Here is a 14,579-nt window from a genome sequence, read left to right as displayed (position 1 = left end):
ATCCCTGCTTAAATGTTGAGATGCTGCATGATTGAAGTGCAGTGCCAGTGCACCTGCTACTTTACTAGAATTGACTATTAGGCTACTATAATCTGTACAGAGATCTACTCTAATACAAAACTATGCCTTGATCAGGACTGTGTGGACTGTTTCAATTGAATTTAATGTAAGAAATTAATTAAGGGCTGTCACCGATTTTAAAAACAAAGAGAGAAAAAAATCTTTCAAAGTATTTCTCCATATAGACACACCCTATGTGTTTTAATAAAATCAACTAGCCTATATGTAGGCTACTGAGCTTGTCTGATGCTTTAAGCACAGTAGTTCAAACACAAATGACTCAAGAGGGAGCCAGAGATCAAGATAGCCTAACCAGAAGAAAACAACCTGTTCTCGAACACCATCTCCCGCTGCTGCTGGCCTTTACAGATTCTGCCATTATGTTCCCGAAGTTGCCAGTAATACGCTACACCAGGGGTCGGCAACCTTTTCCATTTGGAGTGCCAATCTGAGTGACAGTTATGATTTTCATATGCGCATTTTCGTGGAACAGTTTCATTTATTTTATAATAGTCTTCGTATCTCAAAATCATTCATGTGATTAATACAAATTCTATCTAAATGAAAATTATACAAATCTAAAAGTAACTTCCATTGTCAACTATGTAAAAAGTAGCCTACATAAAGCCAACAAATAGAAACAAAGCAGCCTGCAGGTAGAAAATATACTGATCAAAATATATCACATTGGCTATGCATGGCCCGTCTGCAAGGAACTTGAAACATTGTATCAACTATCAACTGTGTCCAGCCCAAAGCGTTAACAAACTTGCAACATTGTATAAAATATTCTGGACCCTCAGTTTCCAATGCCAGTGAGCTCCGGACAGACGGCTGTATTTGCGCAAGGATAAGAAGTAATCAGGTAGGCCTATTTTAAGATGTTTCCACCGGATCAGAGCATTTTATTTTTTATTTTCTTCACAGTGGTTATTGAAAGGGAGAGAGCTGGAAATATTTTTCAAATAGCTTACATTGAGGAACTGTTGTCATTCTCAATGGATGTAAAAACAGAGTTCATTTACTTAATGTTTAAGGTGAATCATTTTTTTAGTTGTGAAGCTCCACAGCACATTAGTGGTGGTGAGTTGAGACAATCAGAAATACTATCAGGGCACATTTATAAGCCTACATTTGCGCACAGGCCAGGTAGCCTAGGCCTACTTCAATGCGTAATCAGGTGCGCGTCCTTACTCAACATTGACAGGAGCGCTCCAAACAAAACACAATGAATAAATTGACCACTCGTAAATGGAATGAAATAAACCAAGTGTAGCCTAGGTTGTGCGCTCTTGCAAACGTGTCCACTCTGACAATGAGAACTGTAAAAGACTAATAATAATATATTGAATGCATTAACAGAAATTACGGTAACCAAACAAACATTGTAGATTGGAAATTATGACGTGCCATAATTATATATATACACTGCTCAAAAAAATAAAGGGAACACTTAAACAACGCATCCTAGATCTGAATGAATGAAATAATCTTATTAAATACTTTTTTCTTTACATAGTTGAATGTGCTGACAACACAATCACACAAAAATTATCAATGGAAATCAAATGTATCAACCCATGGAGGTCTGGATTTGGAGTCACCCTCAAAATTAAAGTGGAAAATCACACTACAGGCTGATCCAACTTTGATGTAATGTCCTTAAAACAAGTCAAAATGATGCTCAGTAGTGTGTGTGGCCTCCATGTGCCTGTATGACCTCCCTACAACGCCTGGGCATGCTCCTGATGAGGTGGCGGATGGTCTCCTTAGGGATCTCCTCCCAGACCTGGACTAAAGCATCCGCCAACTCCTGGACAGTCTGTTGTGCAACGTGGCGTTGGTGGATGGAGCGAGACATGATGTCCCAGATGTGCTCAATTGGATTCAGGTCTGGGGAACGGGCGGGCCAGTCCATAGCATCAATGCCTTCCTCTTGCAGGAACTGCTGACACACTCCAGCCACATGAGGTCTAGCATTGTCTTGCATTAGGAGGAACCCAGGGCCAACCGCACCAGCATATGGTCTCACAAGGGGTCTGAGGATCTCATCTCGGTACCTAATGGCAGTCAGGCTACCTCTGGCGAGCACATGGAGGGCTGTGCGGCCCCCCAAAGAAATGCCACCCCACACCATGACTGACCCACCACCAAACCGGTCATGCTGGAGGATATTGCAGGCAGCAGAACGTTCTCCACGGCGTCTCCAGACTCTGTCACGTCTGTCACGTGCTCAGTGTGAACCTGCTTTCATCTGTGAAGAGCACAGGGTGCCAGTGGCGAATTTGCCAATCTTGGTGTTCTCTGGCAAATGCCAAACGTCCTGCACGGTGTTGGGCTGTAAGCACAACCCCCACCTGTGGACGTCGGGCCCTCATACCACCCTCATGGAGTCTGTTTCTGACCGTTTGAGCAGACACATGCACATTTGTGGCCTGCTGGAGGTCATTTTGCAGGGCTCTGGCAGTGCTCCTCCTTGCACAAAGGCGGAGGTAGAAGTCCTGCTGCTGGGTTGTTGCCCTCCTACGGCCTCCTCCACGTCTCCTGATGTACTGGCCTGTCTCCTGGTAGCGCCTCCATGCTCTTGACACTACGCTGACAGACACAGCAAACCTTCTTGCCACAGCTCGCATTGATGAGCCATCCTGGATGAGCTGCACTACCTGAGCCACTTGTGTGGGTTGTAGACTCCGTCTCATGCTACCACTAGAGTGAAAGCATCGCCAGCATTCAAAAGTGACCAAAACATCAGCCAGGAAGCATAGTAACTGAGAAGTGGTCTGTGGTCACCACCTGCAAACCAGTCCTTTATTGGGGGTGTCTTGCTAATTGCCTATAATTTCCACCTGTTGTCTATTCCATTTGCACAACAGCATGTGAAATTTATTGTCAATCAGTGTTGCTTCCTAAGTGGACAGTTTGATTTCACAGAAGTGTGATTGACTTGGAGTTACATTGTGTTGTTTAAGTGTTCCCTTTATTTTTTTGAGCAGTGTATATTTTTGCAACTGCTCGAATAAAGAATTCAACCAACAGCCTATCAACCAAACAATCGACCAGTCGACTAAATGGGGTCAGTCCTAATTTAATTGAATGTATGCCTACCTCTACCTTTGATTACACCACTCTTAGCTCTGACTGAGAAGACTCTTTGAGTCATTGGTTGTGTCCCAAATGGCACCCTTATTCCCTATATAATCCACTAATTTGGACCAGGACCCATCTAATCAGCTTGAGTCTGAACACCTACTGGAGGCCACAGTTTGGTTGTCACAGCAACTTTTATTGGAGTCATCACCTGTGCATCCAGGTATCATTAAATCGATGGAATGAATCAGCTGTGAAAATAGGCTACATTGCATTCCGTTTTATTTCTGTTTTAGCCTGTGTGGCCTAGCTGTGTCTCAGGTAGTCTAATGGCAGTAGGGTTGTATGGTGCTAGCCTTGTTCCAGATGTTTCTACTCTTGTCAATGCCATCTCTGTTCTGCATGACCAAGATTCACAAGACAGAATCTACAGATTGTACCTGCCTTAGCTAATACTGCTAGATCAGGGGGTCTTCAAGCTCTTCTTGCCCAGGGATCCTTGCCCAGGCAAATCAGCGACCCAGGGGCCCCACATTATAATTAGAAGAGAAAGTGTAAACTCTTATCAGCTGTTTACCTGGTTAAACAAAGGTTGGCAATACTCCGGTGAGTGTAATTAGCGCCAATGAGTAATTTGCTCAATTATAGGAGTGGCGTAATAAAGTTGGCATCATTAGAAATAAGATTATTCTCTTTTCGTCTGTAGGTATGTACTGTAATACAAATGTATTTTGTTGCTAGCAAAATAAAATATTTTCTCACTTAAAAATATATATATTTTCACAGACCCCAGGTTGAATACCCCATGCTGGAAAGAGGAGAGTGTTAGCTTTCTAATGAGACCAACATGATCTCTCTACTCCAAATATCAAGACCGTTACTTGCCATTACATGCAGTGTCACCAAATCATGTTTTTGAGAAAAACACAGTCAAAGTTTTGCAGTTACTTTTTACAAATGTATTCAAATATGCCTGTGTTCTTCTTTCTCTCTCACACACATAGGCTACATGTATAAATTACATGGTGTCTGTCTGCATCGTTGTCGCGCACACGTGCATACATGTGCACGTGTATACGTTTGTACACATACAAACTACAGAATGTATTGGCTACATTCACTTATTTTCACACATGCCCAGTCATGTGAAATCCATAGATTAGGGCGTAATGAATGTATTTCAATTGACTGATTTCCTTCTATGAACTGTAAGTCAGTAAAATCTTTGAAAGTGTTGCATGTTGCCTTTATATTTTTGTTCAGTATAAATACCTCATGAACTTTATAATACTGTTGTAGCCCCAATAATAACAGAAAACATTAACTTGTATTACTCATGTAGGAACTTTAATATTTGTCTGCAGATTTGCTGGCTATCAAGGAAATAGGATGACCTCCGTTTTATTTTTGTTTGCTCCTTTTCGAAATGACCGTTTCCTTGCAGAGGTTCATGGAACCAGCGATCTTACCAATGAGCACTAGATGATTTTCATCAGAAAAATATTATATATTCTAGCCAATACATTTTCAAGTAATATCAACACAGTTTTAATAACACCAACTACACATGACCTGCACTCATTGAAATGCAAGCTTGAACACACACACACACACATTTATGTAACCTGTCTTTAGGGCAAATATGAGCACCTAACACACACACAGGTCCCATAAGTTACTTCAAATGTTTTATGGGCTACACATTCCCAACTTTGTGCGTGCTCTCTCTCTCTCTCTCTGTGCCCACACACAGGTCCCATAAATTACTAGCTCGTCTGAGTCTGTGTTGTCTGCGGAGTCACTGATGGAGACGCTCTCCGGCTCAGGTGTCAAAAAGTAGTCAACAATAAGTTGACACCACTGATCGTCTGAACCAGTTCTCAGCATAACATTAGTATTTAAAAATTGAGCATTTTTATTTTCTTTTACTCTCTTTTTTTCTTCTTCTCTCCTCTCTCCCGGGAATCGATTGATGCAGTAGAAAGCTAGCTAGCTAGCTAGCTAAGGTGTAGGCAGTAGTGACAATGTGACTATGTATGATGGGTTTTTGACATCTGAAGAACGAGAGAGACAGTGTAGCCTGAGGTAAACTTGTTTTGTTTTCCTGCGGATGATACTCTACAGTAGTTTTGATTGGGCAAACCGGAAAATCATCTGATTGAATACCCTATTGCATCTAGATTCAGTGTAGATGAGGGGGAGGAGAGTGGTTAACTTCTAAAAGTCTAAGTGGGGTACTAAGTTTAACATATGGAATTGTTTTAAGATGGTCATACCATGGATCAATTTTAGGACCCCTTCAAGTATAAAATAATAATTGAATTTGGCCTTTGTCTACTATAGCCCATAGAAACGCATTGAGTAACACATTCATAAATGGCACAAAAGACAGTCAAAAAATTAATCATAAGGAATAAGGTTTTGAAGTGTCTGTCCTATATCTGGAAGATTTGAGTTTTTTTTTTTTTTTTTGAGATAGTGCCGCGAAAGCCTGATGTGATGTTGCACGCTAGCATCTACCAAACCAATGTGAAAGTCCTCCGTTGCTATGTTTCATCCTATGTTTATAAGATAAAAATATATATTTATATGCAGAATTTGGCAATAAGACATACAGATTATGAAAGCAAAGACACTGTTATAAAACCAGATGAAATCCCCCAGAAATTCCACAACACCATTTATATGTTAATTATCATAGTGACTTTTGACTAATTATGATGGAGCGCGTCACACATTTTTTTGTCATTTCTGTTCGGCTTTAGACTAATTTTGTGCTTCAGTTGCACTTTTCCACTCTGAGAAATCATTGCACTAGTCGTCTGACTGATGTGTAGCTACTTTTCTCCGGTAAAATGCAATATTAGGCTAACTTCAAGCATAACAATAGGAAATGTAGCTGGCTACATTCTTTCTATGAATGATCTACTGTCCATCACCCTGCTATGGCTAGTTTGATCATTGCCTGTGCCATAAACAACAACAACCTAGTAGAGGGTCCCTGCACTACGCTGAGTCTAGAAGCTGTGAGTAATTATTTATTGTTTTCTTTTAACCAATTTTTTTTTTAGGTTGTAGATCAGCTTTAATGTTGCAGATTGTATCTTCCATCAATGTAATTGTCTGCATCATTTCCAATCCCCCATATATTTTTGAGTGTATACATACATACATACATACATACATACATACATACGTACATACAGTAGCTTGCGAAAGTATTCACCCCCCCCCCCTTGGCATTTTTCCTATTTTGTTGCCTTACAACCTGGAATTAAAATGGATTTTTGGGGGGTTTGTATCATTTTATTTACACAACATGCCTACCACTTTGAAGATGCAACATGTTTTTTAATTGTGAAACAAACAAGCATGCATAACTATCCCCCCCAAAGTCAATACTTTGTAGAGCCACCTTTTGCAGCAATTATAGCTCCTAGTCTCTTGGGGTATGTCTCTATAAACTTGGCACATTAAGGCACTGGGATTTTTGCCCATTCTTCAAGGCACAACTGCGCCAGCTCCTTCAAGTTGGATGGGTTCCGCTGGTGTACAGCAATATTTAAGTCATACCACAGATTCTCAATTGGATTGAGGTCTGGGCTTTGACTAGGCCATTCCAAGACATTTAAATGTTTCCCCTTAAACCACTCGAGTGTTGCTTTAGCAGTATGCTTAGGGTCATTGTCCTGCTGGAAGGTGAACCTCTGTCCCAGTCTCAAATCTCTGGAAGACTGAAACAGGTTTCCCTCAAGAATTTCCCTGTATTTAGTGCCATCCATCATTCCTTCAATTCTGACCAGTTTCCCAGTCCATGCCAATGGAAAAACATCCCCACAGCATGATGCTGCCACCACCACCATGCTTCACTGTGGGGATGGTGTTCTCGGGGTGATGAGAGGTGTTGGGTTTGCGCCAGTCATGTCGTTTTCCTTGATGGCCAAAAAGCTCAATTTTAGTTTCATCTGACCAGTGTACCTTCTTCCATATGTTTGGGGAGTCTCCCACATGCCTTTTTGCGAACACCAAACGTGTTTGCTTATTTTTTTCTATAAGCAATGGCTTTTTTTCTGGCCACTCTTCCGTAAAGCCCAGCTCTGTGGAGTGTATGGCTTAAAGTGGTACTATCGACAGATACTCCAATCTCCGCTGTGGAGCTTTGAAGTTCCTTCAGGGTTATCGTTGGTCTCTTTTGTTGCTGCTTTGATTAATGCCCTCCTTGCCTGGTCCGTGAGTTTTGGTGGGCGGCCCTCTCCTGGCAGTTATGTTGTGGTGCCATATTCTTAACATTTTTTAATAATGGATTTAATGGTGCTCCGTGGGATGTTCAAAGTTTCAGATATTTTTTAATAACCCAACCCTGATCTGTACTTCTCCACAACTTTGTCCCTGACCTGCTTGGAGAGCTCCTTGGTTTTCATGGTGCCGCTTGCTTGGTGATGGCCCTTGCTTAGTGGTGTTGCAGACTCTGGGGCCTTTTAGAACAGGTATATGTATGTGTGTGTGTATATATATATATATATATATATATATAATGTATGTATATATACTGAGATCATGTGACAGATCATGTGATACTTAGATTGCACACAGGTGGACTTTATTTAACTAATTATGTCACTTCTGAAGGTAATTGGTTGCACCAGATCTTTAGGGGCTTCATAGCAAAGGTGGTGAATACATATGCACGCACCACTTTACCGTTATTTATTTTTTTGAATTTTTCTAAACAAGTTATTTTTTTCCATTTCACTTCACCAATTTGGACTATTTTGTGTATGTCCATTACATGAAATCCAAACTTTTGCAAGGCACTGTATACTTGCAAATCCAATTGTTTATTGAGGGGTTCTGGATAGATTTTTCTTTATTTTTTACGTTGTAGAATAATAGTGAAGACATCAAACCTATGAAATAACACATGGAATCATGTAGTAAACAAAAGTGTTAAACAAATCAAAGTATATTTTATATTTGAGATTCTTCAAACAGCCACCCTTTGCCTTGATGACAGCTATGCACACTCTTGGCATTCTCTCAACCAGCTTCATGAGGTAGTCACCTGGAATGCATTTAAATTAACAGGTGTCCGGGCTCTGGCTGGGCCACTCAATGACATTCAGAGACTTGTCCCGAAGGCACTCCTGCGTTGTCTTGGCTGTGTGCTTAGGGTCGTTGTCTTGTTGGAAGTTGAACCTTCGCCCCATTCTGAGGCCCTGAGTGCTCTGGATCAGGTTTTCATCAATGATCTCTCTTTACTTTGCTCCGTTCATCACCCCCACAGCATGATGCTGCCACAATGCAGAGATGAAGATAAAGGAATAAATACACAGTGAATAACAATAATGAGGAAAAATAACATTGCTATATATAGGGAGTACCAGTACAGTCGATGTGCAGGGGTACAAGGTAATTGAGGTAGCTATGTACATATAGGTAGGGGTAAAGTGTATCTGTGTGTGTGTGTGTGTGTGGTATCAGTGCGCATTTGTGCACATGTTATGTGTGTACGAGTGTGTGGGTAGAGTCCAGTGTGTGTGCATAGTCAATGCAAGAGTTGGTTAAAAAAAGGGTAGTCTATGTAGCCATTTGATTAGCTATTTAGCAGCCTTGTTTAGCGGTCTTATGACTTGGGGGTAGAAGCTGTTCAGGGTCCTGAACTTGAAGCTCTCAACCTACTCCGGCCTTCCATTTCCTGTAGTCCACGATCAGCTCCTTTGTCTTGTTGAGGGAGAGGTTGTTCTGGCACCACACTGCCAGGTCTCTGTGATCAGGCCTACTACCGTCATGTTGGCAAACTTAATAATGGCTTTGGAGTCATGCGCGGCCACACAGTCATGGGTGAACAGGGAGTACAGGAGGGGACTAAGCACGCACCCCTGAGAGGCCCCCCCATGTTGAGGGTCAGTGAGGCGGATGTGTTGTTGCCTACCCTCACTGCCTGGGGGCGGCCCGTCAGGAAGTCCAGGATCCAGTTGCAGAGGGAGTTGTTCAGTCCCAGGGTCCTGAGCTTGGTGTGGACTATAGTGTTGAATGCTGAGCTGTAGTCAATGAACAGCATTCTTATATATAGATATTCATTTGTCCATGTGGGTGAGGGCAGTGTGGAAGAGGGGTGGTGCTGTGGGATTATTTAACATACTCTTTGGCGAGGTAGGGTTTCAGATGTTTTCGTAAAATGGGCAGGAGGGACTCTGCTGTCCTAGCTTCAGGGGTAAGCTGGTTCCACCGTTGGGGTGCCAGGTCAGAAATGCTCGGACTAGGCTGTTGCTCATCTCGAAGCAAGCATAGAAGGCATTTAGCTTGTCTGGTAGGCTCGCGTCGCTGGGTAGCGCACGGCTAGGTTTCCCTTTGTAATCCGTGATAGTCTGCAAGCCTTGCCACATCCATTGAGCGTCAGAGACAGCGTAGTAGGATTCGATCTTAGTCTTGTATTGATGCTTTCCCTGTGGTTCAGGTTAGAGTGGGTCGCCAGAGGAGTGTGCAAAGGGAAGCCTGGCCTTATTCTAATTGGTTCCTTATGCAAGATCTCACCCTGCCCAGTGTATTTATTCATTAGTGCACATTGTTTCTTGTAGGACAAATTCAAATAGGTCCCTCCCTGTTTGCGGCCAGTTTGCTTCCTAGTTAATACACCTCTAAGTATTGCTTGTCCCTGGCCTTGGGTTGGCCATTATCATCATAGAACATGATGTAAATTGTGTTTTTATTCTTGCATTGAAGAAAATTTTAGCTTGGTGTTGCATCATGATTTGCTTCAACTGAGAGACGGAAGACCCAAGACTGGTCTGTTCGTAAGTGATTCAGATACTAGCTTCTCTCATCTTGCTCCGATGTACATCATTTGTTCTAAAAGATTAACAACATTAACTGTTTTTGGCAGCAAGCAGAAGGCTGTTTGTTGCTGAATCATTGGTATATCACTTGGCTAGCCTAAATGATGTGCATTGATGGTGGTACGCTACATTACCTGTTGAAGTTAATGTTGCTCTGTCCTGTTGGTTGGCACCTTGCCAATTCATGTATTGAAGAGATTTGTATAGGCTAACTGTTAGACACATCTTGTTGATTCTGCTTCCTCTGTCTAAACCGTGAAGGTAATTGGCCACACCATATGCTAAGCCATATGAACATTTGGGCTGGTGAGTGACATTAATCTAGCCAGGTTGCCAGATTATAATATTTGGGCAGGTAAAAACAATGGGCAAGTGCCCTTGAGCGCCTAATGTCAATCCATTCATGTGACCAATGAATGTTTTTACTTGCACAGCCAAGTCAAACGGTCGCAAACTGCGACTAAATGGTCAGTCTGGAGCCCTGCTACACAATGAAATTGCTTCATGGTTGAAACCTTTAACATAAAGGTGTCAGTCAGTGTGTTATATGGATGACATTTCATCTCAAAGCGATGTTACGTTAATGTAGCTGTCCTCCAGACTAACCTCTTGTTTAATATCTTCCTTGTATGTCATTGCAACTTACCAAAGCACTGTTGTTGAGGATGTAGGCCTACTGACTCACTGACCTCTCCTTTGTTATATTCCTCCCCCACAGGAGCACCATCTCCAGCGGGCCATCTCGGCGCAGCAGGTGTACGGGGAGAAACGGGACAACATGGTCATCCCCGTCCCCGAAGCAGGGAGCAACATCGCCTACTACGAGTCCCTCTACCCCGGGGACTTCAAGATGCCAAAGCAGCTCATTCACATACAGCGTGAGAACTATTACTATTCATGTAGCCTGTCTGTGTCTCTTTCTCCTGTCTGTGTCTCTTTCTCCTGTCTGTGTCTCTTTCTCCTGTCTGTGTCTGTCTTTCTCCTGTCTGTGTCTCTTTCTCCTGTCTGTGTCTGTCTTTCTCCTGTCTGTGTCTGCCGTGCCTGTGTCAGTCTTCCTCTGTGTCTGCCTGCTGTGTCTGTCTGTTAGCTCTATCTGTCTGCGGTCAGTCGGCAGAGGTTTCTGTTTTTCTTGTCTTGAGTGTGCGCACATACTGCAGTTTGTTTGTGTGTTCATGCTGCTGCTTGTGTGTGCTCTGTCTGAGGTATGTTTAAGTGATTGTGTCAGCCCCTGGGGTATCTCTAATAGCAGCAGTGTGATCCCAGACGTGTCCTGCTGTCTGAAAGCGTTTGAGCACACTCACTCACACAGGCTGCGGCGGTGGGAGAGTGGGGCACTCTGTCTGTCTGGATACTCAGTAAGCCCAGGGGACCCCCTCTCAGCCCCAGTTCACAAACACACCTGTCTGCTCCGTTTTTTTCTAAAGGGCTTTCATGTAGGATAGATGCAAAGGGAGGGTAGGCTTTTTGCAAGCTTAGCGTATTTCTGGAGTTGGCAGCATTGCGCTGCTGATTGTGGGCAAAAAATTGATGTTTTTATCAGAATTCCCATGGTCTTCTTTCTGTAACACCTATTCACTATAAAGTACACTACTTTTGACCAGGTCCCTTAGCGCTCTGGTCAAATGTAGTGCACTATATAGGGAATAGGGTGCCATTTGGGAAGTACTCTAAAAGTACTGCAAAGTGTTGCTGGGGTTATTTCTTACTTCGACCCGTCTTCTCTATCACAGCTTTCAGTTTGGATACAGAGCAGCCGGACTACGACCTGGATTCAGAGGATGAGGCGTTTGTGAATAAGCTGAAGAAGAAGATGGAGATCACCTCTCTGCAGTTTGAGGAGATGATCGACCGGCTGGAGAAAGGCAGTGGCACGCAGGTACTTTAACCACACCACACCACAATGCTCAAGGCATTTCTTAGGCCAGTGTTAGGACATAGGCCAGTGTTTCTCAAACCTCTTCTCATGTACCCCCAGCAATTCCTCCTATTTGATCAAAGAAGTGGAACGGCTAGGGGTACGTAAGGATAAGTTTGGGAAGCACTTGTGTAGGCTGTAGGTGTTCATTACTAGCCTAGGTGGGTTATTGAGTACTAGAAAGAACAGTGTGACTAAATGTGTGTTGCCTCCTCTCCTCAGCTGGTGAGCCTGCAGGAGGCCAAGCTGCTGCTGAAGGAGGATGACGAGCTGATCAAGGAGGTGTTTGACTACTGGACCAGGAAGCGAAAAAACTGTAAGAGTGGCTCGCTCATCCCCACGGTGAAGCAGGAGAAGAGAGATGGATCCAGCACCTCAGACCCCTACGTGGCCTTCCGCAGGAGGACCGAGAAAATGCAGACCAGAAAGGTGAGGCTTGAAGCCAGTTCCCACGGCAGTGTGTTTAAAGCCCCAGCCATCACCCAGACACCATTCTGGATTTACCTGTGTGTCCTTTTAGCTGTAACCTAGGGCTGCATTGGGCATGCATTTTAGTTCAGGAAATCTGGGTCCAGGAAACTGGCCTACGAAGTACAGTAAAGCGAGAATCTTGTTACTTACATGTACCTCCATAAATCTATCTTTAGAACCGTAAGAACGACGAGGCTGGGTATGAGAAGATGCTGAAGCTGCGGAGGGACCTGAGCCGTGCCGTCACCATCCTGGAGATGATCAAGAGGAGGGAGAAGAGCAAGCGGGAGCTGCTCCACCTCACCCTGGAGATAGTAGAGAAGAGGTGAGAAAGACCTTCAAAGCTTGATTTATCTCTGGTTTCTCACTGAGTTTTGGACCTTTAACAACTTGTTTTCTCAGTTACTCTCTAGGCTTTAGAATGCTATTTGCTGTGGGTATAAATTATTGGTCCACCAAATCAAAGAAAACCGTTGCTTTCTGTCTGCAGCTGTTAGATTTCAGGCTGATTACACATCGTCCATTTTGGGTCTGTGACTTGAGGAGTAGCCTGTCTGGTTGTTTAAATCTGCTGTTTGTTAACCCAAGGAGACGCCTTTAGGAGTCAGGGCAGGCTGTGTGTGCGTCCCAAATGGCACCCTATTCCCTACATAGTACGGTGGTGGTCAAAAGTTTTGAGAATGACACAAGTATTGGTCTTCACAAAGTTCGCTGCTTCAGTGTTATGAGATATTTTTGTCAGATGTTACTATGGTATACTGAAGTATAATTACAAGCATTCCATAAGTGTCAAAGGCTTTTATTGACAATTACATTAAATTTATGCAAAGAGTCAATATTTTCAGTGTTGACCCTTCTTCAAGACCTCTGCAATCCGCCCTGGCATGCTGTCAATTAACTTCTGGGCCTCATCCTGACTGATGGCATCCCATTCTTGCATAATCAATGCTTGGAGTTTGTCAGAATTTGTGGGTTTTTGTTTGTCCACCCGCCTCTTGAGGATCGACCACAAGTTCTCAATGGGATTAAGGTCTGGGGAGTTTCCTGGCCATGGACCCAAAATGTCGATGTTTTGTTCCCGAGCCACTTAGTTATCACTTTTGCATATGGCAAGGTGCTCCATCATCCTGGAAAAGGCATTGGTCGTCACCAAACTGTTCTTGGATGGTTGGGAGAAGTTGCTCTCTGAGGATGTGTTAGTACCATTCTTTATTCATGGCTGTGTTCTTAGGCAAAATTGTGAGTGAGCCCACTCCCTTGGCTGAGAAGCAACCCCACACATGAATGGTCTCAGGATGCTTTACTGTTGGCATGACACAGGACTGATGGTAGCGCTCACCTTGTCTTCTCCAGACAAGGTGTTTTCCGGATGCCCCAAACAATCGGAAAGGGGATTCATCAGAGAAAATGACTTTACCCCAGTCCTCAGCAGTCCAATCCCTGTACCTTTTGCAGAATATCAGTCTGTCCCTGATGTTTTTCCTGGAGTGAAGTGGCTTCTTTGCTGCCCTTCTTGACACCAGGCCATCCTCCAAAAGTCTTCGCCTCACTGTGCGTGCAGATGCACTCACACCTGCCTGCTGCCATTCCTGAGCAAGCTCTGCACTGGTGGTGCCCCGATCCCGCAGCTGAATCAGCTTTAGGAGACAGTCCTGGCGCTTGCTGGACGTTCTTGGGCGCCCTGACGCTTTCTTCACAACAATTGAACCTCTCTGCTTGAAGTTCTTGATGATCCGATAAATGGTTGATTTAGGTGCAATCTTACTAGCAGCAATATCCTTGCCTGTGAAGCCCTTTTTGTGCAAAGCAATAATGACGGCACGTGTTTCCTTGCATGGTTAACAGAGGAATAACAATGATTTCAAGCACCACCCTCCTTTTTAAAGCTTCCAGTCTGTTATTCTAACTCAATCAGCATGACAAAGTAATTTCCAGCCTTGTCCTCATCAACACTCTCACCTGTGTTAACCAGAGAATCACTGACATGATGGCAGCTGGTCCTTTTGTGGCAGGGCTGAAATGCAGTGGAAATGTTTTTTTTTTGGGATTAAGTTCATTTTCATGGCAAAGGGACTTTGCAATTAATTGCAATTCATCTGATCACTCTTCATGACATTCTGGAGTATATGCAAATTGACATCATCAAAACTGAGGCAGCAGACTTTGTGGAAATTTGTATTTGTGTCATTCTGAAAATGTTTGACCATGAC

At 43.4% G+C, this 14,579-nt stretch overlaps 1 protein-coding gene across 3 annotated transcripts in view; it reads left to right on the top strand.

Annotated features, from left to right (window-relative positions):
• The window catches only part of LOC311109184 (enhancer of polycomb homolog 1-like), a 52,682-nt gene that overhangs the window by 10,020 nt on the left and 28,083 nt on the right, over window positions 1-14,579 (top strand). For 2 of the 3 annotated variants that reach the window (XM_084152022.1, XM_084152021.1), the window contains exons 2-5: window positions 10,702-10,861; window positions 11,714-11,859; window positions 12,121-12,327; window positions 12,546-12,694. In XM_084152022.1, coding sequence (XP_084008148.1) covers window positions 10,762-10,861; window positions 11,714-11,859; window positions 12,121-12,327; window positions 12,546-12,694 — 602 coding nt within the window. In that variant the 5' untranslated portion in view covers window positions 10,702-10,761. Of the gene's footprint in view, window positions 1-9,875; window positions 9,942-10,701; window positions 10,862-11,713; window positions 11,860-12,120; window positions 12,328-12,545; window positions 12,695-14,579 lie in introns of those variants that run through there. The other variant, XM_084152023.1, reaches the window with a different exon arrangement.

This window comes from Coregonus lavaretus, assembly GCF_964263955.1.
Source record: "Coregonus lavaretus genome assembly, chromosome: 34".
NCBI lineage: Eukaryota > Metazoa > Chordata > Actinopteri > Salmoniformes > Salmonidae > Coregonus > Coregonus lavaretus.
Note: the sequence above shows the minus strand (reverse complement) of the source record. Positions and strands in the feature narration are given on the sequence as shown.